The sequence below is a fragment of the Ornithorhynchus anatinus genome, chromosome 5, assembly GCF_004115215.2.
Source record: "Ornithorhynchus anatinus isolate Pmale09 chromosome 5, mOrnAna1.pri.v4, whole genome shotgun sequence".
NCBI lineage: Eukaryota > Metazoa > Chordata > Mammalia > Monotremata > Ornithorhynchidae > Ornithorhynchus > Ornithorhynchus anatinus.
In genome coordinates, this window is record NC_041732.1 from 1,194,778 (window position 1) to 1,219,813 (window position 25,036).

At 61.5% G+C, this 25,036-nt stretch overlaps 2 protein-coding genes and 1 long non-coding RNA gene across 3 annotated transcripts; 2 read left to right on the forward strand and 1 right to left on the reverse strand.

Annotated features, from left to right (window-relative positions):
- Window positions 1-3,296: 3,296 nt before the first annotated feature.
- On the reverse strand, window positions 3,297-16,534 carry STRN4 (striatin 4). The gene is made up of 17 exons (XM_029064977.1): window positions 16,301-16,534; window positions 11,478-11,581; window positions 10,772-10,851; window positions 10,573-10,648; window positions 10,300-10,476; window positions 10,021-10,177; window positions 9,682-9,832; window positions 9,138-9,251; window positions 8,875-8,990; window positions 8,592-8,767; window positions 8,448-8,495; window positions 6,259-6,380; window positions 5,879-6,046; window positions 5,301-5,441; window positions 5,049-5,147; window positions 4,842-4,928; window positions 3,297-4,742 (listed from the first exon to the last, which is right to left on the reverse strand). The coding sequence occupies exons 1-17, from the start codon at window positions 16,532-16,534 to the stop codon at window positions 4,573-4,575; spliced, it is 2,220 nt and encodes a 739-aa protein (XP_028920810.1). The 3' UTR covers window positions 3,297-4,572.
- A 215-nt stretch (window positions 16,535-16,749) lies between these two features.
- On the forward strand, window positions 16,750-23,052 carry LOC114812138. The gene is made up of 3 exons (XR_003759772.2): window positions 16,750-16,869; window positions 18,880-18,942; window positions 23,013-23,052. It is a non-coding gene; the product is annotated as an uncharacterized LOC114812138 (long non-coding RNA).
- Window positions 23,053-23,231: 179 nt separating this feature from the next.
- On the forward strand, window positions 23,232-24,869 carry LOC100083058 (fukutin related protein). Its single transcript, XM_001513607.3, has one exon. The coding sequence runs from the start codon at window positions 23,268-23,270 to the stop codon at window positions 24,771-24,773; it is 1,506 nt and encodes a 501-aa protein (XP_001513657.2). The 5' UTR covers window positions 23,232-23,267; the 3' UTR covers window positions 24,774-24,869.
- The last annotated feature ends 167 nt before the right edge of the window (window positions 24,870-25,036 follow it).

Consider the following 25,036-nt stretch of genomic DNA (forward strand, 5'->3'; position numbering starts at 1 on the left):
AGGTCCCGGGGACCGACCGGGGTCCGGGCGGGGGGCGGGGGGCGGATGGCGGCCCGGGAGGGAATCGGGGCCCGGGGGGGTCTCGTGGGGCGGAGCGGGCCGGGTCCCGGGATCGAGTGGATCCCGGGCCCGGGGAATCGGGGGGAGGGGGTCGCGGAGGTGCGAGGAGCCGGGGGAAGGGGCAGGGGTCCCGCGGGGGATCGGGGCCGCGGGGGGGGGGGGGGCAAAGTGAAAAAGTTGGGGAAGTTTGGGAGCGGGGTGCGGGGGAGGCGGATCCGGGAGGGCCGGGGAGCGGGGGCCGGGGCAGGGTTACCGGGGGCGGGGGTCGCTCCCGACGGCGCTCGCCTCCTGCACCCCTCAAGTTGGGTCGTCGGCGGGAGGAAGTGTCCTGAGTGACGGCTCCGGCGGCCAATGGGCGCCTCCCCGGGTGACGTCAGCAGGGCGGGGCCGCCCGTTGCCGGGGAAACCGCCGAGGTGGGGCGGCGGAGGAGCGGGCCGCCCCAGGGGGGAGGGGAGGCCCGGGGTCCCCCCTCCCTCCTCCGCCTCCTCCATCCCGGACGCCCCCTTCCCGCCCGCTCCCTCCCGCCCCTTCCGCGGAAAGAAAACTTTTCCCGGCGCGGAGAGCGGGAGCCCAACGGGTCCTCCGGCCTGGGCATCGTGCCCCCCACCGATGCCCCCGAGGCGGCGGCTCTCCGCCCCAGCGCTCCACCCGCCCTGGACTTTCTCCCCCAGGGGTGCGGGGGCTGCCCCTCTCCCTGACCACAGGCTGCGGGAAAACGGGGGAGGAGGACGACGAAGGGGTGACCTGGGGGCACTGGCCGGTCTGGTGCTTAAAACCGGAGCAGGATCAGAGGTTCAGGCGTGGAATAATAATAATGGCATTTGTTAAGCGCTTACTACTACTAATTAATGGCATTTGTTAAGCGCTTACTATGTGCAAGCACTGTTGTGCTCATTCATTCAATAGTATTTACTGAGTGCTACTGAGTGCTTACTATGGGCAGAGCACTGTACTAGGCGCTTGGAATGGACAATCCGGCAACCGGGGGGGGGGGGGGAATGCAAGGTGGTCAGGTTGTCCCCTGGGGCTCACACTCTTCATCCCCATTTTACAGATGAGGGAACTGAGGCCCAGAGAAGGTAAGTCACTTGCCCAAGGTCACACAGCTGACAAGTGACCGAGCCGAAATTAGAACTCATGACCTCTGATTCCCAAGCCCGTGCTCTTTCCACCGAGCCACGCTGCTTCTCTTGAATGGGGTGGGGAGGGTGGAATGGGGGGCAGAGGGGTGTGAGGAGAGGAGGGGGCTGCCGCAGGGATCCAAGCATGGGTCAAAGAACCAGGCCAAGAGGACAGAAGCCTTCTGAAGGGGACCCATGGGCTCTGTTCTGAGAAGCAGCATGGAGTAGTGGGTAGAGCACAGGCCTGGGAGTCAAAGGGTCATGGGTTCTAATCCCAGCTCCGCCTCTTGTCTGCTGTGTGACCTTGGGCAAGCCTCTGCGCCTCAGTGACCTCATCTGGAAAGTGGGGAGCGAGACTGTGAAACCCATGTGGGACAGGGACTGTGTCCGACTTCATTTGTGTGTATCCACCCCAGGGCTGAGCAGTGTCCGGCCCATAGTAAGCGCTTAACAGACGCGGTAATTATCATCGTTATTATTAGTGATTAGCATTGTTATTATTGCAGGGAGGGAATGGTGGTGGGAGGGGAAAGATCTGGGTGGAGCAGGGGAGACCCAAACACCACCCAAGTGGGTCTGCAGCCCATGTCTTTCCGGTCCCACCTGGCCTCATTGAGCAGAGGGTGGGGCCTCCCTGGGGCCGGGGGCCAGGGGTTCCACCCTGCACACTGCCAGTGGGGAAGAGGCCCCCCAGACCATATTGGGAAACCACAAATGGTTTAGGGCCCCTCCAAGCTCGTAACCCACTCAGTGAGCTCTCCTTCCCCAGCCCCCAGCTCAGTGCCAAGCCTCGGAGAAGCAACGTTGCCTAGTGGATAGAGCATGGGCCTGGGAATGAGAAGGACCTGGGTTCTAATCCCGGATCCGAAACCTGTCTGCTGTGTGACCTTAGGCAAGTGACTTCACTTCTCTGTGCCTCAATTAACCTCTTCTGCAAAATGGGGGGGCAAGAAAACTGTGAGTCCCATGAGGGACAGGGACTGAGTCCAACCTGATTTGCTTGTCTCCACCCCTACGCTTAGTACAGTGCCTGACACAAGGTAAGCACTTAACAGATACCATTAAAAAAGACAAACCCACATCCCAGGGAACCCCTTCCCTGGGCCCCCGATATCTGGCAGGGAGTGGGGGCCTCGGAGCTGGGTCGGCGGGAGGGAGAGGCGGGGCCTGAGCCACAGTAGGTCAGGGGCAGGGGCGACTGGGCCCTGGATACATTTTCCCAAACGCTTAGTACAGTGCATTGGATGCGGTGGGCGTCTACCAAATAGCACTGCTGCTACTGCTTCTGTGGCGGCAGGGGAAGGGGGGCTGGCCGCTGGAGCCATATCCGGGCGGGGAAGGAAGTCAGAGGCGCAGCCTAAACCGCCACCTGGGGGGAGGGGCACCCAGCCAGGGCCCAGGTGTCTGCACATGCATGCTTAGCATGTAGGCCCACATGTGTCTGACAACATGCCTAGGGTCCCATTACTGCAACGTACACTTGGGTACCGTGTGTACCGCACACGTGTGCCTCGCTTAGCGGGAAGATCGTGGGTCTCTGGTGCGTCCGGCCCCAGGGGGAGCCCGGCTCCCCTTCCCGGCAGACAGTGGCGTCGACCCCAGCCCTTCGGTGTTGGGGAGCGGACCCACAACCCTCCAGAAGCAGCCCAGCCCACTGGCTGCCCGGGGCATTTGTCAGCCCCGGGCTGGCTGCAGAGGCTGCAGGGTGGGGGGGTGGGGGCAGGTGCTTCCGTTTCTGGGGGCGGCTGGGTGGGGGGAGCACGGGAGGAGGGTGGGGAAGAGGTTGGAGGCCGTGGCTGGGATGGCCGACGTACGCGGAGGGGGAGGATGAAACGGGGACACGGTGCCACCCCCATCCCGACCCAAGGGGCCCTGGCCGGGCCCCAGCGACGGACCCCCTTCCTGGATCCCAACAGGGCGGGCAGCGAATCAGGGACCGGCCCCTCCCCCAGCACAGCCGAGGCACAGAGGGGCCAGCCCCGGCCCGCCCTCCCCCCCGGGGACAGGGCCTTGCCGTGGCGGGGGACATGCTCCATTGCCCCCACTTCCTCCCTGCCTCCCACGGCCCCGGGTGCCCACCCCCCGTACTCCGCCTGGCCCCGGAGTCCGTGCCGGTTTTATTCCAAAGGTTTTTTATTGAGACAGTTTTCACAGACAGCCCAGTCGGGGGTATAGAAACAGGTGAAGTGAAAGTCAAATAAATATCCACGAGGCGCGATGGTGGACGGGGAGGATAGGACGGCGGGGGGGACGGGGACGGGCCGGACGGGAGGACGGGCCGGGGCCGGACGGCAACTATCACACAGTGATAACGGGGAGGAGGGGGAGGGGGACCCCCCAGCGGCAGGCCGACCAGGCCCGCCTCCATTTAAAATCCCAGTTATTTATACACAATGTACAGGGGGAAGGAGGGGTTTGAGGATCGAGGGACCCCCTCCCTCCGCCCCCACACTCAGGTGTGGGGCTGGAGCCTGGGCTGGACCAGCAGGCCCCTACGGGCCCCGTAGTGTCAGAGGCTAGGGGGAGGGGTGGGGGGCGGGGGGGAGGTGGCCAGAAAGGCTGGCTAGGGGCGGGATGACGATGGAGGCGGGAGTGGCCGGGGGTAGCCCCTCCCGTCGGGCAGTTAGTGCTGTTGTGGCCTACAGGGCCTAGGTTGGAGGAGTGGGGGTCTGGGGGAGCACCAGGACCCGGGGAGGTGGGGGCGAGGGGAGGAGCGGCTATCCTACTCCCTGCCTCCCCCCCGATGCCTGGTAACACCCTGGTAGTGTAACTGGGCGCCCCCTGCCCCAGAGTTATTGCTGCAGGTGTGTGGGGCTGGGGACTGGGGGTGGGGCGGGGCGAGGGGGAAGCACCACAGGACAGCCCCCTTTCTCCTGTGTGCCCGCCCCCACGGCTGGGGGAGGGGCCGTGAGACCCGGCTGGGACGGAAGGGGGAGGGGAGGGGGGTGGGGGCGGTGGGACCCAGCCCAGGCCTCCTCACGTCATGGAAAAAAAAATCGCGGCTGCGGCGGAAGCCCCCTCCCTCTAGTTCGCTCCGGGGCCCGTAAAAAGCAGCAGCTCACACAACGCCATCGACACCCCCTCTGCCCGGGCCGCCGGCGAGGGCAGGGAGGGATGAAAGGCGGCCGACTGGGGAAAGGGGTGGGGGGATTCCTGAGCTGCCCCGGCCCCACCCCAGCCCCCCAGAGGCCCGGGAACGGGGCTGAGCCGGTCCCCGTGGACGCCGGCACGGCCCAACCGCTCCCTGCGTGGAGACCGTGGAGACCCCCCGGCGGCAAACGCCAGCGGAGTCGAGGGGCCGGGGGCGGGGGGGGAAGCTTCGGTGTCCGCCCCAGACTCCGCCTGAGCCACTGACCTGCAAGGGGGGTTGGGGGGAGCGGCGCGGGGGTGTCATACGAAGACCTTGGCCAAGGCGTCGGCCCCGGCGCTGGCGATGAGGGCCTTGCCGGGGTGGCAGGCCACGGCGTGGATGGCCTCCTCGTGCTTCTTGCGGTGGGCCGTGATCTCCTGCACACACGTGCGCTTCTGCAGGCTCCACAGCCGCAGCGAGCAGTCGTGGCCTGGGGGTGCGGGGGCACGGTGAGGAAGGGGTGCGTGGGGAGGGGGGACTTGGGGGTGCGGGGCGCCACACACACACACACACACACACACACACTTACTGCCTGACATGAGGAAGACGCCATTAGGATCAGCGGCAAGGCAGGTGACGGCATCCAGATGGGCGACCATGGAGTGGATGCACTGCCCTACATGGGGAGAGACGCAGTGTGAGCGCCAGGAACCTAACCCCTGCCCAGTGGTGCGGCCCGGGTGGCACCATGGCCCAGGGCGCCCCTGCTCCACCCTTCCCCGCCCATCCGGCCTACCTGTCCGGTTGTCCAGGAAGCGGATGCCCCGGTCATCGTGGGCGGTGATGGTGACAGCCTGGCTCGGGTGGCTCACCACATGGTTGATGTGAGTTGGGCCTGGACGCCGGGGGTGGCGGGGGGAAGCACCATCGCTCAGCTTGACTCCTTCACACAGGAGGTCTGAGCCTAACTGGTTCCCTTGCCCCAAGCACCACCCCTATCCTCAGTCCTCCCCTACCCGGCCACCACGCCCCCTCCCCGGCCCCTTACCGCTGGCCCCCCGGGACTCCATGGTGAGGATGGCACGGGCAGTCTCGAGGTCGTACAGAACTGTGTCGCCTGAGCCGAACGTGGCCACGGCATGGGCCGGCTCAGTGCTGGCGAAGGCCACTGAGGTGGGGGTCCCGTTTTCTGGGGGTGGATTAGGGTCAGCGTTAGGGCCAGGGCCTGATGTGAAACGACGTGGGGAAGAGGGGAAAAGGGGAAGAGGGGAAAAGGGAAAGGGGGGAGGAAAGGGAAAGGAGAAGGAGCAGGAAAGAGGGAGGAAAGTAAAAAGGAGAGGAAGAGGAAAGGGAGAAGAAAAGGAGGCTAAAGGGGAGGAAATGGAGAGGAAAAAGAAGAGGGGGAAAAAGAAGGGGAAACAAAAAGAAAAGGAGGGGGAAAGGGAGGAAAGGGGGGAAGGGGAGGAAAAAGGGGGGTGGGAAAAGAAAGGGGAGGAAAAAGGGGGGTGGGAAAAGAGGAAAGATGGGAAAGGAGGAGGGGGAAAGGAGGAGGGGGGAAGGAGGGCCCACCACCCAGTGCCCTCGTGCTGTAGCTCCCCCGAGGCCCCATGCGTGCTGGGCACTCACCCCTGGTGGTGTTGAAGGTGCACAGGCAGGCGGGGCTGCCGCTGGGGTCCCAAACGCGGACGGTGCCGTCGGCCGAGCAGGAGACGAGGCGGTGGGTGGTGGGGCTGAAGGCCAGGCCCCATACGGCATCCCCGTGGCCCTCCAGGACCCGGCTCAGCACCCCGGGCTCTGCCCCCGAGACCGTCACCCCCGTCAGAGGCTGCGGACCCCCACCCCGTAACACCGTTCCCCACAAGGCCGGGGAGCCTCACGCTCCGCCCCACCTCCCGACGCCCCCCGGCCCCTCCGGGAAGCCCAACCCCACCCCCGCTCACACAGCGACGGCGTGCTCTGCCCGGGCGGCCGCGGCGGAGGGGAGGAGGGGGCAGGCCCGGACGCACCGTAGCCATCGTAGGGATCCATGTTCAGGTCGGGGATTCGCCAGCAGCGGATGTGGGCGTCCGCCCCGGCGCTGTAGCAGGACTCGCTGTTGCTGCCCACGGCCAACGCCAGCACCGGACCTCTGGGCGCAGGGGAAGACTGGCCGGCTCAGGGCCCGGGCTCCTCCGTCCACTTTCCCCCTCTTCCCGACCTCTCCAGCCTCAACCTCCCCCTCCGCAGTCTCGTATTTCCACCTGCCTTCGGGACATCTCTACTTGGCTGTCATCAATGGTATTTATCGAGCGCTTCCGACTCAACTTGAGAGGCAGCGTGGCCTAGTGGCAAGAGCACAGGCTTGGGAGTCAGAGGACCCGGGTCCTAATCCTGGCTCTGCCCCTTGTGCTGTGTGACCTTGGGCAAACCACTTCACTTCTCTGTGCCTCAGTTACCTCATCTGTAAAATGGGGATTAAGACCGTGAGCCTCACATGGGACACCCTGATGACGCTGTTGCTACCCCTGTGCTTAGAACAGTGCTTGGCACATAGCGCTTAATGAATACCATAAAAATTATTTTTATGTGGTGGAGCGGGGATTAGAACCCCTGACCTTCTGACTCCCAGACCCGTGGCCCCCCACTATGCCATTGTAGACAGCACCACCATACCATCTCCCAATCCCGTAACTTGGTATTACCTTCTACTCACCTCTCATTCATCAAATCCTGTCAGTTCTACCTTCACCGTATCGCTAAAAATCCACCCTTTCCTCTCCATCCCAACTGCTACCTCCAAGCACTCATCCTATCCCACCTTGATAACTACATCAGCCTCTTCACTGACAGCCCTGCTTGCTGTCTCCCCACTTCAGTCTGTACTTCTCTCTGCTGCCTAGATCATTTTTCTAAAAGCACGTTTGGGCTGTTGGGAGAATACTCACTCCCCACTCCTCAAGAACCTCCAGTGGTTGCCCATCCGCCTCTGCATCAAACAGGAACTCCTCACCCTTGGCTTTAAAGCCCTCAAATCACTGATTCATTCATTCAACAGTATTTATTGAGCGCTTACTATGTGCAGCGCACTGTACTGATCCCCCTCCTACCTCACCCTGCTGATTTTCCACCACAACCCAGCCCGAACACTTTGCTCCTCTAATGCCAACCTACTCACTGTACCTCGACCTTGTCTATCTTGCCACCGACCTCTTGCCCCGGTCCTCCTTCCGGCCTAGAGCTCCCACTCCCCCTTCATGTCAGACTGCCACTTTCCCCATTTTCCAAGTCCTATCCGAATCGTATTTCCTCCAAGAGGCCTTCCCTGAATAACCTCTCCGCTCGTCACCCTATCCTCCCTCCCTGCTGCGTCGCTAAGCGCGTGGGTTTAGAGTGAAGCAGAGTGGCCCAGTGGAAAGAGCGAGGGCCTGGGAGTCGGAGGACGTGGGTTCTCACCCCGGCTTTGCCACCTGTCTGCTGCGTTACCTTGGGCAAGTCACTTCCCTTCTCTGGGCCACAGTTACCTCGTCTGTAAAATGGGGATTAAGACTGTGAACCCCACGTGGGACGGGGACCGTGTCCGACCCGACTTCCTCGTATCTACCCTCGTGTACAGAACAATGCTTGGCACATAGTAAGCGCTTCACCGACACCGCAACTATTATTATCACTACCACTTAGGCACTTTCATACTCACCCTACCCCAGCCTCACAGCACTCATATCCAGAAACTTCTACTCTGTCACTTCCCCTACCTGAAATTTATTTTAAAGGCTAACTCCTCCACTAGAATGAAAGCTCCTTGAGGGGAGGGATCGTGCCTGCCATCTCCGTGGCGTCGTATTCTCCCAAGCACTTAGGACACTGCTCTGCACGCAGTATATGCTCAACAGATACCACCGACTGATTTACCCACCCCACGTAGCACGGACCGAGCATCCCCTGTGAACACAGTGCTGGACCGAGCCTTTCGCAGACGCCAGAAAGAGTTAGTAGCCACGGTGCCTGCCCTCAAGGAGCTGAAAGTCCAACGGAAGAGACAAACGGGAAGCGGCAAGACGGGGGCACGGACACGGGTCAGTGCTTCAGTATTCGGGAGTGCAAGATGATGTGCACGAGGATGCTGCGGGGGTCACGAACGCCCGAGTTCAGGGTCAGGAGTGTAGGGGAGGTGGCGGAGAGAAATGGGGAAGGGGGAGAGTGGCGGAGGCTCACCCACCTGTGTGCACGGAAGGCGTGAATTGGTTCCACGTCCAGAGCAGCGTTTCTGTGGGAGGGAGGGGAGGGGAGGGGAATGGGCTGGTTGGGAGAGCTCCTGTGGAACTCAGCCCCAGCGCCCAGCCCCCCGGCCCGTCCTGCTCACTTCTTGGCGGCCCCCGTCTTCTGCAGGTTCCAGAGCTTCAGGGTGCCATCTTCAGAAGCAGTTAACAAGGCTGCCTCGCGGTGGTGGAAGGCCAGGGCCCGGACACCGTCGTAGTGAGAGCGCAGCGTGAACTTGGGGTTCCACGTCTTTTTCAGGGCGTCTCTGCTGTCTGACAACTGGGGAAGGGGGGCACAGGGTCGCATTAACACCAGTCGGCAGCCCCCACACCCGAGCCTGCCCCGCCTCGGATCCCACAACATCCCCCAGAGTGGGCAGCACTCACGTCACAGCTGAGGTCGTTGTCGTTGGTGACGGTGAGGTCCGCGAGGTCCCCGAGACTCACTTCCCCTCCCCCAATCGTGTCCAAGATGAAGACGTCGGAAGAAAAGCCCAGGGAGCCTGCGGGGGCGGAGGGGATGACAAGGTAGGGGGAGGAGGAAAAGGGACAGAGTGAAAGACTGGAACTGAGGAAGGGGGCAGAGGAGAGGGAAGGGGGCAAAGGAGAGGAAGGAGGGGGGACGGGGAGAGGACAACCGCGTCTCTCACCGTCATGCGCCCGGGGCTGGGGGGTGCCGGGGGGTGCCCCGTGGGCCGGAGGGGGCAGCCCGTCCACGTCCCGCAGCTCCGCCAACATCCCCTGTAGCTTGACCCGACGACTCTCTGAGGCCAGAGGGTAGAGGGTCACCAATGTGCCTCTGCCCCGCCCGGAGCCCCTCACTCGCACGCGAAGTCGGGAAGAGACTGGGAATGGGCAGATGACACACGCACAGCGCCCCACCCCCTCCGGCCCCAGGCATTCCCACCCCACCCTACCCGGGCCAGACCTCCAGCAGGTCTGACTTCCCTCTCTGCCAGGCGCAATCCCAGGCACTGGACGGACCCACCCCCACTCCCACCCCCCCAGCTAGCCGACTACGACCAGGAAACGCATCCGGCCGGCAGCTTCCGTCCGGCCGACTGGCCGGGGCCGAGGATGTGGGGGGGACCGGCCACAGGAAGCAGCTGCGGGCAGAGCTGGGAGGAAAAGCGAGCCCCCGGCCCCTTCCCTCCCCAATCCCCTGGCCCACTCCCCCACCTCATCCCCGCTTACCTAGCTCATCCCCATCCCCCGCGTGCCGGGCATCCCCCGAGCTGTCTGCCTCATCCCCGGAGCCCAGGAAGTCAAACTCATTGATGGCATCTTCTGAGTCTTCGTCCTCATCCTCGTCCTCCAGCTCAGGCGCCAGGGGCTTAGGCACGAGCTGTGGGGTGGGAGGGGCGTGGAGAGGCTGGAAGGCTCGGTGCCTCCCCCTCCCTCACACACAGGCGCACGCACAACAGAACCCAACCTGCCGGGCCAGGCTCAGAGGTAGGAAAGTCCCAGCCGGCCCTGGGTGGGGTGGATGAGGGACTGGGGGAGAGGGAGACACACCCCTTGGCTGGGACCTGCCTTGACACGTTGCTTCTTGTGCTGGCGCTGGGGCTCTGGGGGCGGACCATCGGGGTCCTCGTCCTCGTCGCTGTCCTCGTCCTCGCAGTTCTGCAGGAACGGGACCTTCTCCAGCCCCGCGCCGCCCGGCTGCGCCGTGGCCTCCTGACCGGCGTTCCTGCCGTGCCCGGGGGAGGGGAGGAGCCGGGTCAGGGGGGCGGGGGCCACGATGGGGGGAGGAGCCGGGTGTACAACCCGTGGGTCCCCCTCGGTGCCCTCCCCGGGACCCCCAGCCCTCACCTCTGGATCTGCTCTTCGATCTGCCTGACCAGCAGGGACTCTCCCCCCGACGAGGGGCCGTCACTGGACGTCAGGCCGGCCCCATTCAGCTCCCCAGCCCCGCGGCCCAGCAGGGCCCGGACGCGCCGGGACCGCATGTCCAGGATGGTGTCCGTGTAGCCCACCTCCTCCAGGTACCTGGCCGGGCGGGGGCGAGACGGGGGGAGCTCCAGGAGCTGTGGGGGGCTCGCCCCGCACCCCTCCGACCCCCACCCGCCAGCCCCCGACACTCACTGACGGAGGAGTTGCCTTCCCTCCTTCCACGCCAGCTGGCTGCCGTCCGGAGCGTCCGAGGGGCCTAAGAGGGCACCTGGCGAGGAGGCAGGGAGACGGGCCGATGGAGGGTCGCGTGCTGGCCGTAGGCTGCGTCCCGGCCACCGCCCTACCCACGGCACCACACATCCTTGGGTCTGCCCCTCTGCATGAGGGTTACCTTGCTCCGCCGGGTCCGCCGCCGCCTTCTTCTCTCCCTGCTGGGGCTCTGTCCCAAACTTCAGCTTGTGATACTTGGTCCTGGAAGGGCAGGGAGGCGGTCGTGGGCTGGTGGGGGCTGGTGGGGGCTGGCGGGACCGGCGGGTGATGGGCAGATATCTCCTCACCCTCCGTCCCTGCCAGGGGACTCCCAGCAGCTTTGGGGCAGGGGGCCGGGGCAGGACCCCTGACCGTTTAGACCCAGGTGAGATTGGGAAACTCCAGACCCTCGCCAGCCGCACCACCGACTCTGAGCCGCCCACCCCGATCCCAGCAGCGGGAGATGGACAGGCAGGGGCTGGTGAGCTCCAACGGCCCGGGGCTTCTCCCACCCCTGAGAGCTCTGCCCTACAGCTTAACCCCGATCCCACTGGCTGCGATAGCCCACGACCCTCACCCTTCACAGACCCGGGGGGCCAACTGATTTCCCCCACCTGACCCAACTCCCCAGGTCAGTCAACCATATTAACTGAGCGCTTACTGTGTGCAGAGCACTGTACTAAGTGCTTGGGAGAGTACGCTATACAAAAAACACACATCCCTTGCCCATAACGAACTTCCAGTCTAGAGGTCCAAAGACTCCTGCGGCATTGTGAGGAGGGGGGACAGTAGGAGGCTAACGGGGGTCGCTCTGGCTAGCAGGGCCCCGGGCCGGCCCTAGCCCTCACCTCTCCTGCTTCAGTGCAAACTCCAGCATCTTGATCCGTCGCACCAAGTCTGTCTTGAGGTTCTCCTGCCCCTTCCGCTCTCCCTGCAGGAAGGCCACCTGCGCCTGGAGGAGGTGGGTGAGGGAGTGAGGAGGCACCAACTTAACTGGGATCCCTTACCCTACAACTGATAGCGGAGAAGCAACACGACCTAGTGGATAAAACCTGGGCCTGGGAGTCAGAAGGCCCCGGGTTCTAATCCCACCCCGCCCCTTGTCTGCCGTACGACCTTGGACAAATCACTCCTCTGGCCCTCAGTTCCCGCAACTGTAAAATGGGGATTAAGACCATGAGCCCCATGTGGGACAGGGACTGTGTCCAACCTGATTTACTTGTATGCACTCCAGTGATCAGTAAGATGCCGGGCACATAGTAAGCGCTTAACAAATACCAAAATTATTATTACCTTCAAACCCTCCCTCTCCTCTGAAGTCGGCTTTAGCATCTACCTTCCTCGCTAGACTGCAAACACCTCGAGGGCAGGGACGGGTGCTTCCTGGCTCTCTCGGACTCCTCCCAACCCCTAGCTCACCGCACAGCACATAGCAGGCTCCTGGTTGATGCTTTCGATTGTCGAATTGATCGATAAGCACGGCGGGGGTGGGGTGGGTGGACTTGCATCGCCACAGCTGGATCCACGAGGGGGTCCGGCTCCAGCCAGGGAAATCCTTCCAGGGAGAGCGGGGATCCGACAACAGACCCAAGCACGCGGGTGGCAAGCCGGGTTGGCTCACCTCGCTGTGCGGACCCTCCCCCGGCTCCCTCGGCCAGGAGCTATCACCCATAGACGAGAACCCAAAGGCAGTAAGCGATGGACCGCACCACCCTGGGTCAGCCCTCCGGCCCCGGCTCCTCTGAGCACCCCGTGACTTCTACTGCTGTGCTGGCTGCCCTCCTCCCGGATAGCCTCCTGGATAAGGGAAGCGGTGTGGCTTATTGGGTCGAGCGCGAGTCTGGGAGTCAGGGGGATCTGGGTTCTAATCCGGGTTCCACCATATCTGTGACCTTGGACAAGTCACTTCATTTCCCTGGGCCTCAGTTCCCTCATCTGTAAAATGGGAATTAAAGCCGAGCCCCATGTGGGACAGGGACCGTGTCCAACTTGATTAATTGGAATCTACCCCAGCACTTAGAACAGCGCTTGGCACAGGGTAAGCGTATAACAAGTACTTAATTATTATAATAATATCCACCTTCCTGCTTAGGGAAGGACCATTAAACATCCCAAACTCACCCAACAGTGACCCTGCATGGATGGCCCCATGGGCCTGACTCTCCCCCAGAAACTGGGCTGGATTACCCCACACCCCTATCTCTCCCCTAGTAACCCAGCACAGCTCATCCAACATCCCTGGCTCTCTTCTCTCCATCCCTAATCTGCCCCCTCCGACCCCGTGATCCAGCAGAGACCACCTGACTTCCAACTCTCCCCCAATGACCCGGCATGGCCCATCCAACTCCCCTGACTCACCACTCTCCATCCACACACACCCCCGCCCCAACCCCAAGCAAAGACCATCTAACATCCCCGATTCAACCCCAGTAACCCAGCACGGACTATTCAACATCCATCACTCTCCCCTCCTCTTTCTTCTTCATCCCAGACTCTCCCCCAGAACCCAGCACAGATCATTCAACACCCCTGACTCTCCTCCGGCAACCCAGCACCGACTATTCAACACCTCTGACTTCCCCTCCTCTTTCTGCTCCATCATCACTAAAGCTCTCCCAGTAACCCAGCACAGACCACCCAACACCCATCACTCTCCCCTCCTCTTCCTTCTCCACCCGACTCTCCCCTAGTAACCCAGCTTGGACCATCCAACACCCCGGATACTCCTCTTCCTTCTCCCTGCCAGACTCTCCCCCAGTAACCCAGCACAGACCATGCTACACCCCTGACTCTCCCTTCCTCTTCCTTCTCCATTCCTAGCTCCCAATGACCGGGAATGGACTATCCAACACCCCTGACTCTCCCCCCTGTAACCCAGCATGGACCATCCAGCACCCCTCACTTTTCCCTTCTCTTTCTTCTCCATTTCTGACTCTCCCTCAGTAACCCACCACAGACCATCTAACACCCCTGAGTCTCCCCACGTCTTCTTTCTCCATCCCCAATTCTCATCCAGTAGCCCAGCATGGCCCATCCAACACCCCTGACTCTCCCCGCCCCTTCCCTCTCCATCCCTGACCCTCACCCAGTGGCCAGAGACCATTCAACACCCCTGACTCTCCCCTTCTCTTCCCTCTCCAGCCCTGATCCTCAGCCAGTGACCAAGCAGAGACCATTTGACACCCCTGACTCTCCCCAGATTACCCAGCTCGGCCCACCCGACACCCCTGATTCTTCCCTCTTCATCCCTGACCCTCACCCAGTGACCAAGCACAGATCATCCAACATCTCTGTCTCTCCCGGATCGGTCCCTGATCCAGCATGGACCACTCGCCCTCAGACCCGTCCAAACCCGCTCGGACCTACGTCCAGCAGCACAGCTCCCTGTGAGGCCAGATTCCCCGAGTTCACGCTCCGCTTCTTCTTCTGCCATCTTCCGGCTCCCGGTCGGGGAACGTGCCCCATGCCCTGGGAAAGGGGGGGCGGTTCGGGGAAAGAGCTATTCCGTGTCCAGCCCCTCCTCTCCCCAGCCCTGACCCCATGAACGCCCCCCACACTCCTGGGAAAAGACCGAGTCCAGCTGGCCACCGAAAGAAGCAGCGTGGCTCAGTGGAACGAGCCCAAGCTTGGGAGTTGGGGGGATGTGGGTTCTAATCCCAGCTCCGCCACTTGTCTGCTGTGTGACCTTGGGTAAGCCACTTGACTTCTCTGTGCCTCAGCTCATCTGTCAAACGTGCGGCTCAGTGAAAAGATCCCGGGCTTGGGAGTCAGAGGTCACGGGTTCAAATCTCAGCTCCGCCGCTCGTCGGCTGTGTGACTTTGGGCAAGCCACTTCACTTCTCTGCGCCTCAGTTACCTCATCCGTAAAACGGGGATGAAGCCTGAGCCCCAGGCGGGACAACCTGACGACCTTGTATCCTCTCCGGTGCTTAGAACAGTGCTTGGCACATAGTAAGCGCTTAACAAACGGCATCATCATCAAATGGGGATGAAGACGGTGAGCCCCACGTGGGACAGCCTGATGACCTTGTAGCTTAGCCCAGCACTTAGAACAGTGCTTGGCACATAGTAAGAACTTAACAAATACCACTATTATTATTACTGTGACGACAGTGAGCCCCACGCAGGACAGCCTGATGACCTTGTACCTTAGCCCAGCCCTTCGAACAGTGCTCGGCACAGAGTAAGCGCTTAACACTACTATTATTATTATGAAGACGGTGAGCCCCACGTGGGACAGCCTGATGACCTTGTAGCTTAGCCCAGTGCTTGGCACATAGTAAGAACTTAACAAACACCACTGTTATTATTATTACTTTGAAGATGGTGAGCCCCACGTGGGACAGCCTGATGACCTTGTACCTTGGCCCAGTGCTTAGAACAGTGCTCGGCACAGAGTAAGCGCTTATCACTACTATTATTATGAAGACGGTGAGCCCCACGTGGGACGACCTGATGACCTTGTACCTTGGCCCAGAGCTTCGAACAGTGCTCGCCACAGAGTAAGCCCTTAACAAATACCACTATTACTATTATTATTATGAAGACGGTGAGCCCCGCGTGGGACAGCCTGATGACCTTGTACCTTAGAAGAGAACAGTGTGCGGAACAGAGTAAGCGCTTAACACCATTATTCTTATTATTATGAAGACGATGAGCCCCACGTGGGACAGCAGCCTGATGACCTTGTACCTTAGCCCAGCGCTTCGAACAGTGCTTGGAACAGAGTAAGCGCTTAACACATTATTATGAAGGTGAGCCCCACGTGGGACGGCCTGACGACCTTGTACCTTAGCCCAGCGCTTCGAACAGTGCTCGGCACAGAAGAGGCGCTTAACACCACTATTATTATTATTATTATTATGAAGATGGTGAGCCCCACGTGGGACAGCCTGACGACCTTGTACCTTAGCCCAGCGCTTCAAACAGGGCTCGGCACAGAGTAAGCGCTTAACACCACTATTATTATTATTATGAAGATGGTGAGCCCCACGTGGGACAGCATGACGACCTTGTACCTTAGCCCAGCGCTTCAAAACAGTGCTCAGCACAGAGTAAGCGCTTAACAGCACTATTATTATTATTACGAAGACGGTGAGCCCCACGTGGGACGGCCCGATGACCAGCGCTTCGAACAGTGCTCGGCACAGAAGAGGCGCTTAACACCACTATTATCATTATTATTATTATTATGAAGACGGTGAGCCCCACGTGGGACAGCCTGATGACCTTGTACCTTAGCCCAGTGCTTCGAACGGTGCTCGGCACAGAGTAAGCGCTTAACACCACTATTATCATTATTATTACGAAGACGGAGAGCCCCACGCGGGACGTCCCGATGACCTTGTACCTTAGCCCAGCGCTTCGCCGAGCGCCGGGCACAGAGTAAGCGTTTCCCAAGTGCCGTTATGATGATGACGGTCGTTCCACGCCCCCTCCCGCAGTTCTCCCGGCGGTGTCCGGCCGCCCGCCCCCTCCCTCCCGGGCCGTTTTCCGGCTCCCTCCCCGGGCCGGTCCGGTGCCCGCCGGGGGGGGAGGGGGGGGGAGAGCGGCGCGGGCCCCTCCCGCCGGGGGCGGCGGCCATCGCTGTCCAAGATGGCGGCGGCAGGCGAGGCGGAGGCCGGAGCGGGTGAGGGGGGGGCGGGAGAAGCGGGGCCGGGTCCCGGCTCACCTGCAGCTCGGCGCGCTCGGCCTCCCAGCGGGCCTTCTCGGCCTCGAAGCGGGCCCACTCGTGCTGGATGAAGTGCAGGATGCCGGGCAGGCTGAGCGGCTCGGGGCCGGAGGAGGGGGCCGGGGGGCCGAGGGCCGGGGCGGGGCCGCCTCGGGCCGCCGGGGACGACGAGGAGGCCGGGGGCGGCAGCGGGCGGAAGGCGGCGGCGGCGGCGGCGGCCCCTCGCTCCTCCATGATGGAGGCGCCGTCGTTGCTGCTGCTGCCGCCGCCGCTGGCGGCCGGGGGGGGCGGGGGGGGAGGGGAGGGGCGGCCCGCGCAGGCGCACTGCCGCCCGGCCGGCCTTCCTGCCACATAGCCGGCCCTCCAAAATGGCCGCCGCCGCCTCACGCTCCCTCACACGCCCCGCGCTCCCCTCCCGCACCCTTTCGGACCCCCCCCCACCCCCCCGCCCCATTAAAGAAGTCTCCGAGCACCCCCTCCGTAGCCCCGTTGCTACAAAACCCGACCTGGGCTTCGTTCCCCCGCCATCTGCGGCCCCCGGGAGGTGCGAGGCTGCCGGCGTTGCTATGGTAACGCCGTCCGTCTTCCTTTCCCCCCCCCCCCCAGCGAAGGCGGTACTACTACTAATAATAATGATGGTATTTGTTAAGCGCTTTCTGTGTGCAGAGCACTGTTCTAAGCGCTGGGGGGGATACAGGGTCATCGGGGGGTCCCACGTGAGGCTCACAGTTAATCTCCATTTTACGGATGAGGGAATTGAGGCCCAGAGAAGTGAAGTGACTTGCCCAGAGTCACACAGCTGACAAGTGGTCTCTAATACCATGATAATTACGGTATTTGTTAAGCGCTTACTGTGTGCAGAGCACTGTTCTAAGCGCTGGGGGGGGGGGATACAGGGTCATCGGGTGGTCGATCGTGAGGCTCACAGTTAATCTCCATTTTACGGATGAGGGAAATGAGGCCCAGAGAAGTGAAGTGACTTGCCCAGAGTCACACAGCTGACAAGTGGTCTCTAATACCATGATAATTGTGGTATTTGTTAAGCGCTTACTGTGTGCAGAGCCCTGTTCTAAGCGCTGGGGGGGATACAGGGTCATCGGGGGGTCCCACGTGAGGCTCACAGTTCATCCCCATTTTACGGATGAGGGAATTGAGGCCCAGAGAAGTGAAGTGACTTGTCCAGAGTCACATAGCTGACAAGTGGTCTCTAATACCATGATAATTGTGGTATTTGTTAAGTGCTTACTGTGTGCAGAGCACTGCTCTAAGCGCTGGGGGAGATACAGGGTCATCGGGTGGTCCCTTGTGAGGCTCACAGTCAATCCCCCTTTTACGGATGAGGGAACTGAGGCCCAGAGAAGTGAAGTGACTTGCCCAAAGTCACACAGCTGACAAGTGGCAGAGCCGGGATTCAAACTCATGACCTCTGACTCCCAAGCCCGGGCTCTTTCCGCTGAGCCACGCTGCTTCTCTAATACCATAATAATTATGGTATTCGTTAAGCGATTACTATGTGCAGAGCACTGTTCTAAGCGCAGGGGGAGATACAGGGTCATCAGATTGCCCCACATGGGGCTCATTTTTTTTTAATCCCCATTTTTGCAGAGGAGGTAACTGAGGCCCAGAGAAGTGAAGTGACTTGCCCAAGGTCACACAGCAGACAAGTGGCAGAGTCGGGATTAGAACTCATGTCCTCTGACTCCCAAGCCCGTGCTCTTTCCACTAAGCCACGCTGCTTCATTACTACATAATGTTGGTTTTGGTTAAGCACTGACTAGGTGCAGAGCACTGTTCGAAGCGCTGAGGTCAGAAGCAGCGTGGCTCATTGGAAAGATCCCGGGCTAGGGAGTTACGTCATGGGTTCGAATCCCACTCGTCAGCTGTGGGACTGTGGGCAAGTCATTTCTCTAGGCCTCAGTTCCCTCATCTGTAAAAATGGGGTTTAAAAAATGTGAGCCCCATGTGGGACCATCTGATGACCCTGTATCTACCCCAGCGCTTAGAACAGTGCTGTGCACATAGTAAGTGCTTAACAAATACCAACATTATTATTATACAGGGTAATCAGGTTGTCCCACGTGAGGCTTACAGTTAATCCCCATTTTCTAGATGAGGGAACTGAGGCACAGAGAAGTGACTTGCCCATAGTCACACAGCTGACAAGTGGCAGAGCTGGGATTTGAACCCATGACCTCTGTCTCCCAAGCCCGGGCTCTTTCCACTGAGCCACAATGCTTACTACAGGTCGGAAGGGGGCGAGGGAGGGGGAGGTTACCAGAGTAACGCTTTCCGCGACACCCCCACCCCTCCTTTTTTTGGGGGGGCACACGGTGAGGTCCCGACGATGCCTGGAAAGAGACCGCAAGCCCCCTCTAAGGGGGCCGCCGAAACCTCCAACCTCTCCCCGGAGTCCGGGGGTCCTGCCCCGCTGCCCCTCGCACCAGGGCTCGGCCGTTTGCAGTGGGAAACCAGGGCCCGGTCGGTGGGAAACGGGTCTGGGGTCCGGAGGGTCGGGGGAGGGCTTTGCCCCAAGTGGTAGGCACTGAACCCAACTAACAGTATGGACTTGTGTCTCCCAGGGCAGCACAGGTGAGAGGAGCCGACGGACCCTGAGGAAGTAACTTCTCGTCGGCTGTCGGCAGGTAGGTGTTTCCACTGCGCCAGCCCCGTGGGTCAAGGGCAGGAGCCGGCCTACCCTCTCACCGCCGGACTAGTGGCTCCTGGACGGGGCTGGACCTAGCCCGGTCCCCTCTCTGCCCCTTGGGTGTCCGGCAGATAGTTCCCAGGGCTGGAATCCAGAGAGGAGGAGGAAAAGGAGGGCAGCAGGAAGGAACGGGGGGGAGAAACCGCGGCAGGAAGCCTGGACCCGCCGGGGTCTCAATAATAATAATGACGATAATAGTATCTGTTAAGCGCTTACTATGCGTCAAGCGCTGTTCTAAACGCTGGGGTGGATACCGGCTCAACAGGTTGGACGCAGTCCCTGTTCCACCTAGGGCTCACCGTCTTAATCCCCGTTTTACAGGTGAGGTACCTGAGGCACAGAAAAGTTAAGTGTCCTGCCCAAGGTTCCACAGCAGACGAGTAGTAGGGCTGGTTTTAGAACTAAAATCCCTCATGGGGCTCACAATCTTAGTCGGAAGAAGTAGAGTTTAATCCCCATTTTACAGATGAGAAAACTGAGGCTTTGTATGATTGGAGCTTTGGGGAGAGAGCACAAGTAAAGCGACCTGTTTTTTTTTGTTTTTTATGGTACTTGTTTAAGCGCTATGTGTCAAATGCTGTCCTAAGCACTGGGGTAGATACATGTCACTTAGGTCAGATACAGTCCCTCTCCCACATGGGACTCACAGTCCAGTGGTATTTGTTAAGCGCTTGCTATGTGCAAAGCACTCTTCTAAGCACTGGGGGAGATACAAGGTGATCAGGTTGTCCCAAGTGGGCCTCACGGTTTTAATCCCCATTTTACAGATGAGGTAACTGAGGCCCAGAGAAGTTAAGTGACCTGCCCAGAGTCACACAGCTGACAAGTGACAGAGTCAGGGTTAGAACCCATGACCTCTGACTCCCAAGCCCGTGCTCTTTCCACTGAGCCACGCTGCCCATTTTACAGTTGAGGAAACAGAGGCACAGAGAAGTTGTGACTTCCCCAAGGTCACACCACAGGCCCGGGGTGGAGCACTTTCAGGTGCAGAGCGTGGCCCTTGGTAGCTCCCGTTAGGGAGAGGTGAAGGACAGGAAGCAGCGTGGCCTAGTGGATGGAGCTCGGTCTTGGTAGTCAGAAGGACCTGGGTTCTAATCCCGGCTCGGCCACTTGTCTGCTGTGTGCCTTTGGGCAAGTCACTTCGCTTTTCTGTACCTCAGTTCCCTCATCTGTCAAATGGAGATGATTAAGACTGTGGGGCCTCCATGGGGACGGGGACTGTGTCCAACTCGGTTAGCTTGTATCTACCCAGCGCTTAGTCCGGTGCCTGGCAGATAGTAAGCGCTTAATAATAATAAATACCACTAATATTATTATTATTATTCCACCCAACGTGGAGCACTGAAGGTCGCAGGGAGGGACTCTGGCCGGGAGCACGGGCCGGGCCCGCCGCAGCCTGCAGATGGCACCGTCTGCCCGGGAACAGGCCCATCCCGGGAACGGTGAGGGATCCCGGAGAGCCGAGGTCCGGCCCCTCGGGAGACCGAGACCCGGGCCTGAGCCTGGGCCGAGCGCGGCTCTCCGTCCTCGCCCCCTGGGGAACATCCCGGCCCACAGACGCGCTTCCTCTGTGGAGGGAGATGGGTTGGACCCAAGGGAGATCGATCCCCACCGGCGTGGACGCGGAACCAAGCGAGGGAAGCCAGCCTGGCCCCGCGGAGAGACTGGGCCCGGATGTCAGAAGGAACTGAGCTCTAGTCCCGGCTTGGCCGCCTGTCTGCTGCTTGACCTAGGGTAGGTCATTTAACTTTTCCGTGCCTCAGTTTCCTCATCTGTAAATCTGTCAATCGGGGATATTTAGTGAGTGCTCATTACGTGCAGAGCACCATACTTAGCGCTTGGGCGAGCACAACAGAATTAGTAGACGGGCTCCCTGCCCATAATAAACTGGGATGAAGACCGTGAGCCCCGTGTGGGACGTGGACTGTGGCCAACCTGATTAGCTTGGATCTACCCCAGCGCTCAGAACAGTGCCTGGCACGTAGTAAGTGTGCCACGAATATCGTTAAGGAAAAGAAGAAGCGGGGGCTGAGGCGGAGCCCACTGGAGCCATGGATTGCGATCTTGTGACTGGGCTGAGGGTCTGCTTGGAGGCAGGGGGCTGGACCTAAGGGCGGTCCGAGGGCCCCCGCTTCGGCTGTCGGGTTCCAGGCTGATCACAATTATGGTACTTGTTAAGCACTTGCTGTGTTCATTCATTCATTCAATAGTATTTATTGAGCGCTTACTATGTGCAGAGCACTGTACTAAGCGCTTGGGATGAACAAGTCGGCAACAGATAGAGACAGTCCCTGCCGTTTGACGGGCTTACGGTCTAATCGGGGGAGACGGACAGACAAGAACAATGGCACTAAACAGCGTCAAGGGGAAGAACATCTCGTAAAAACAATGGCAACTAAATAGAATCGAGGCGATGTACAATTCATTAACAAAATAAATAGGGTAACGAAAATATATACAGTTGAGTGGACGAGTACAGTGCTGTGGGGATGGGAAGGGAGAGGTGGAGGAGCAGAGGGAAAAGGGGAAAATGAGGCTTTACCTGCGGAGAGGTAAAGGGGGGATGGCAGAGGGAGTAGAGGGGGAAGAGGAGCTCAGTCTGGGAAGGCCTCTTGGAGGAGGTGATTTTTAAGTAAGGTTTTGAAGAGGGAAAGAGAATCAGTTTGGCGGAGGTGAGGAGGGAGGGCGTTCCAGGACCGCGGGAGGACGTGACCCGGGGGTCGACGGCGGGATAGGCGAGACCGAGGGACGGCGAGGAGGCGGGCGGCGGAGGAGCGGAGCATGCGGGGTGGGCGGTAGAAAGAGAGAAGGGAGGAGAGGTAGGAAGGGGCAAGGTGATGGAGAGCCTCGAAGCCTAGAGTGAGGAGTTTTTGTTTGGAGCGGAGGTCGATAGGCAACCACTGGAGTTGTTTAAGAAGGGGAGTGACACGCCCAGATCGTTTCTGCGGGAAGATGAGCCGGGCAGCGGAGTGAAGAATAGACCGGAGCGGGGCGAGAGAGGAGGAAAGGAGGTCAGAGAGAAGGCTGACACGGTAGTCTAGCCGGGATATAACGAGCGCCCGTAATAGTAAGGTAGCCGTTTGGGTGGAGAGGAAAGGGCGGATCTTGGCGATATTGTAGAGGTGAAACCGGCAGGTCTCGGTAACGGATAGGATGTGTGGGGTGAACGAGAGGGACGAGTCAAGGATGACACCGAGATTGCGGGCCTGCGGGACGGGAAGGACGGTCGTGCCATCCACGGTGATGGAGAAGTCTGGGAGCGGACCGGGCTTGGGAGGGAAGATGAGGAGCTCAGTCTTGCTCATGTTGAGTTTTAGGTGGCGGGCCGACATCCAGGTGGAGACGTCCCGGAGGCAGGAGGAGATGCGAGCCTGAAGGGAGGGGGAGAGGACAGGGGCGGAGATGTAGATCTGCGTGTCATCTGTGTAGAGATGGTAGTCAAAGCCGTGAGAGCGGATGAGTTCACCGAGGGAGTGAGTGTAAATGGAGAACAGAAGAGGGCCAAGAACTGACCCTTGAGGAACTCCAACGGTTAAAGGATGGGAGGGGGAGGAGGCTCCAGCGTAGGAGACCGAGAATGATCGGCCAGAGAGGTAAGAGGAGAACCAGGAGAGGACAGAGTCCGTGAAGCCAAGGTGAGATAAGGTATGGAGGAGGAGGGGATGGTCGACAGTGTCAAAGGCAGCAGAGAGGTCAAGGAGGATCAGAATGGAGTAGGAGCCATTGGATTTGGCAAGAAGGAGGTCATGGGTGACCTTAGAGAGAGCAGTCTCGGTAGAGTGGAGGGGACTCCACTGTGTTCATTCAGCACTGTTTATTGAGAGCTTAACCATGTGCGGAACACTGTACTAAGCACTTGGAATGTACAATTCGGCAACGGAGACCATCCCTGCCCGATAACGGCCACGTGCCAAGCACCGTTCTAAGCGCCGGGGTAGATACAGGTTTATCAGGTCGGACACAGTCCCTGTCCCACGCGGGACTCACAGTCTTCACCCTATTTTACAGACGAGGGAACTGAAGTCCAGAGAAGTGACGTGACTCGCCCGAGGTCACACAGCAGATGTGTGGCGGAGCCGGGATTAGAACGCAGGTCCTTCCGATTCCCAGGTCTGCGCTCCTATCCATTAAGCCACCCAGGCTCCGGTCCGGCCCGCCACCCGCCGCACCCCTCGCCGACGTCCCCCGCCCCCTCCCCCCGCCCCCTCCCCCCGCCCCCTCCTCCGGCGGGAGGCCCCCAGCCCCCTCCCCCGGGCCGGGACCATGAGGCTGTCCTGCTGCCAGACGGTGCTGGCGGCCGCCATCCTCCTGAACCTGCTGGTCCTGCTGTACGTGTCGTGGCTGCAGCAGCAGCAGCGCGGCCGACGGCCCCCGGGTCCCCCCCGCCGCGGCGGCCCCCCGCGCCCTTCGGCTGTGGGCCCCGCCGTGACCGTGCTCATCCGCGAGTTCGAGGACTTTGACAACGCCGTGGCCGAGACGGCGGCCTCCTTCCTGCGCCACGACCCGGCCCAGCCCGTGCTGGTGGTGGCCGACGCCCCGCCCTACCCGCCACTGGCCCTGCCGGCCGGGCCCGGCGTGCGCCTCCTGCTGCTGGACCCCACCCTGGACGGCCCGGCCGTGCGTCCCGAGACCCACGTGGCCACCCCCTTCGTGGCGCTGGTGCCCGACGGCGTCCGGGCCGACGCCCCGCGCCAGCTGGCCCGCATGGCGGCGGCGCTGGAGGGCGAGGGCGAGGACGGGGCCCGGCTGGTGGCCGCCCCGGTGGGCCCGCCCCCGCGCTGCCTGGCCCTGAACATCAGCGTGCGCGAGTGGACGGCCCGCTACGGCCCGGCGCCGGCCCCGCCGCTGTGCGCCGCCCTGGACGGGGGTCCCGCCGTCGTGCTGCTCCGCGCCCGAGACCTCTTCGCCCTGGCGGCCCCGCTCGCCCGGCCCCTGGGCTCCAGCCTCTTCCTGCAGACGGCGGCCCGCGGCTGGGCCGTGCGGCTGCTGGACCTGCCCTTCGCCCCGGCCCGGCGGCCGCCCCTGTCCTCGGCCCACGCCCGCTGGAAGGCCGAGCGGCTGGGCCGGTCGCGGCGGGAGCGGCTGCTGCGGGAGCTGGGCGTCAAGCGGGTGGACTGGGACGACGGACGGCGCGAGTGGTTCGGCTGCTCCAAGGAGACGCCGCGCTGCTTTGGCACCGTGCTGGACGACACGCCCGACTACCTCTACCGGGGCCGCTGGACGCCGCCCTGCTGCCTGCGGGCGCTGCGCGAGACGGCCCGCCACGTGGCCGGCGTGCTGGAGGCCGCCGGGGTGCGCTACTGGCTAGAGGGCGGCAGCCTGTTGGGCGCCGCCCGCCTCGGGGACATCATCCCCTGGGACTACGACGTGGACCTGGGCATCTACCTGGAGGACGTGGCCGGCTGCGAGCTGCTCCGTGGGGCCGAGGCGGGCTCCGTGGTGGACGAGCGCGGCTTCGTCTGGGAGAAGGCCGTCGAGGGCGACTTCTTCCGCGTGCAGTACAGCGAGCACAACCACCTGCACGTCGACCTGTGGCCCTTCTATCCCCGCGACGGGGTCATGACCAAGGACACGTGGCTGGGCCACCGGCAGGACGTCGAGTTCCCCGAGCACTTCCTGCGCCCGCTCGTGCCGCTGCGCTTCGCCGGCTTCGTGGCCCGGGCCCCCAACAACTACCGCCACTTCCTGGAGCTCAAGTTCGGTGAGGGGGCCATCGAGAAGCCCGAGTACCCCAACCCGGCCCGCCGGAGGCTGGAGGGGGAGGCCTGAACCACTCCCGCCCCGCCGGCGGGATGCGACCGAACCGTCAGCCGGGCCGGAGGCCCCGGGTCCGTCCCAATAAAGGACTGTCGCCTTGCTGCTGCCCGTCCGGTCCCCGCCTCGGTCTGCGGCGGAGGAGGGGCCCTCCTGATCGCGGGTCCAAACCTGCCTCCTGCCTCCCCCCCCCCAGCACACACTACCAGGAGAGGGCGCCCACTTCCAGCTCTAATAATAAAAATAAAAATAAATGGTGGTATTTGGTAAGCGCTTAC

What these genes read in the sequence shown, in the direction of transcription:
- STRN4 (XM_029064977.1), bottom strand. Translation starts at nt 16,534, where the DNA reads ATGGAGGAGCGAGGGGCCGCCGCCGCCGCCGCCGCCTTCCGCCCGCTG. An exon ending in GGGGGATGGGGATGAGCTAG is followed by an intron (nt 9,252 to 9,681) that starts GTAAGCGGGGAT and finishes CTCTGGCCTCAG; the next exon opens with AGAGTCGTCGGGTCAAGCTA. An exon ending in CACCTTCAACACCACCAGGG is followed by an intron (nt 5,442 to 5,878) that starts GTGAGTGCCCAG and finishes ATCCACCCCCAG; the next exon opens with AAAACGGGACCCCCACCTCA.
- LOC100083058 (XM_001513607.3), top strand. Translation starts at nt 23,268, where the DNA reads ATGAGGCTGTCCTGCTGCCAGACGGTGCTGGCGGCCGCCATCCTCCTG.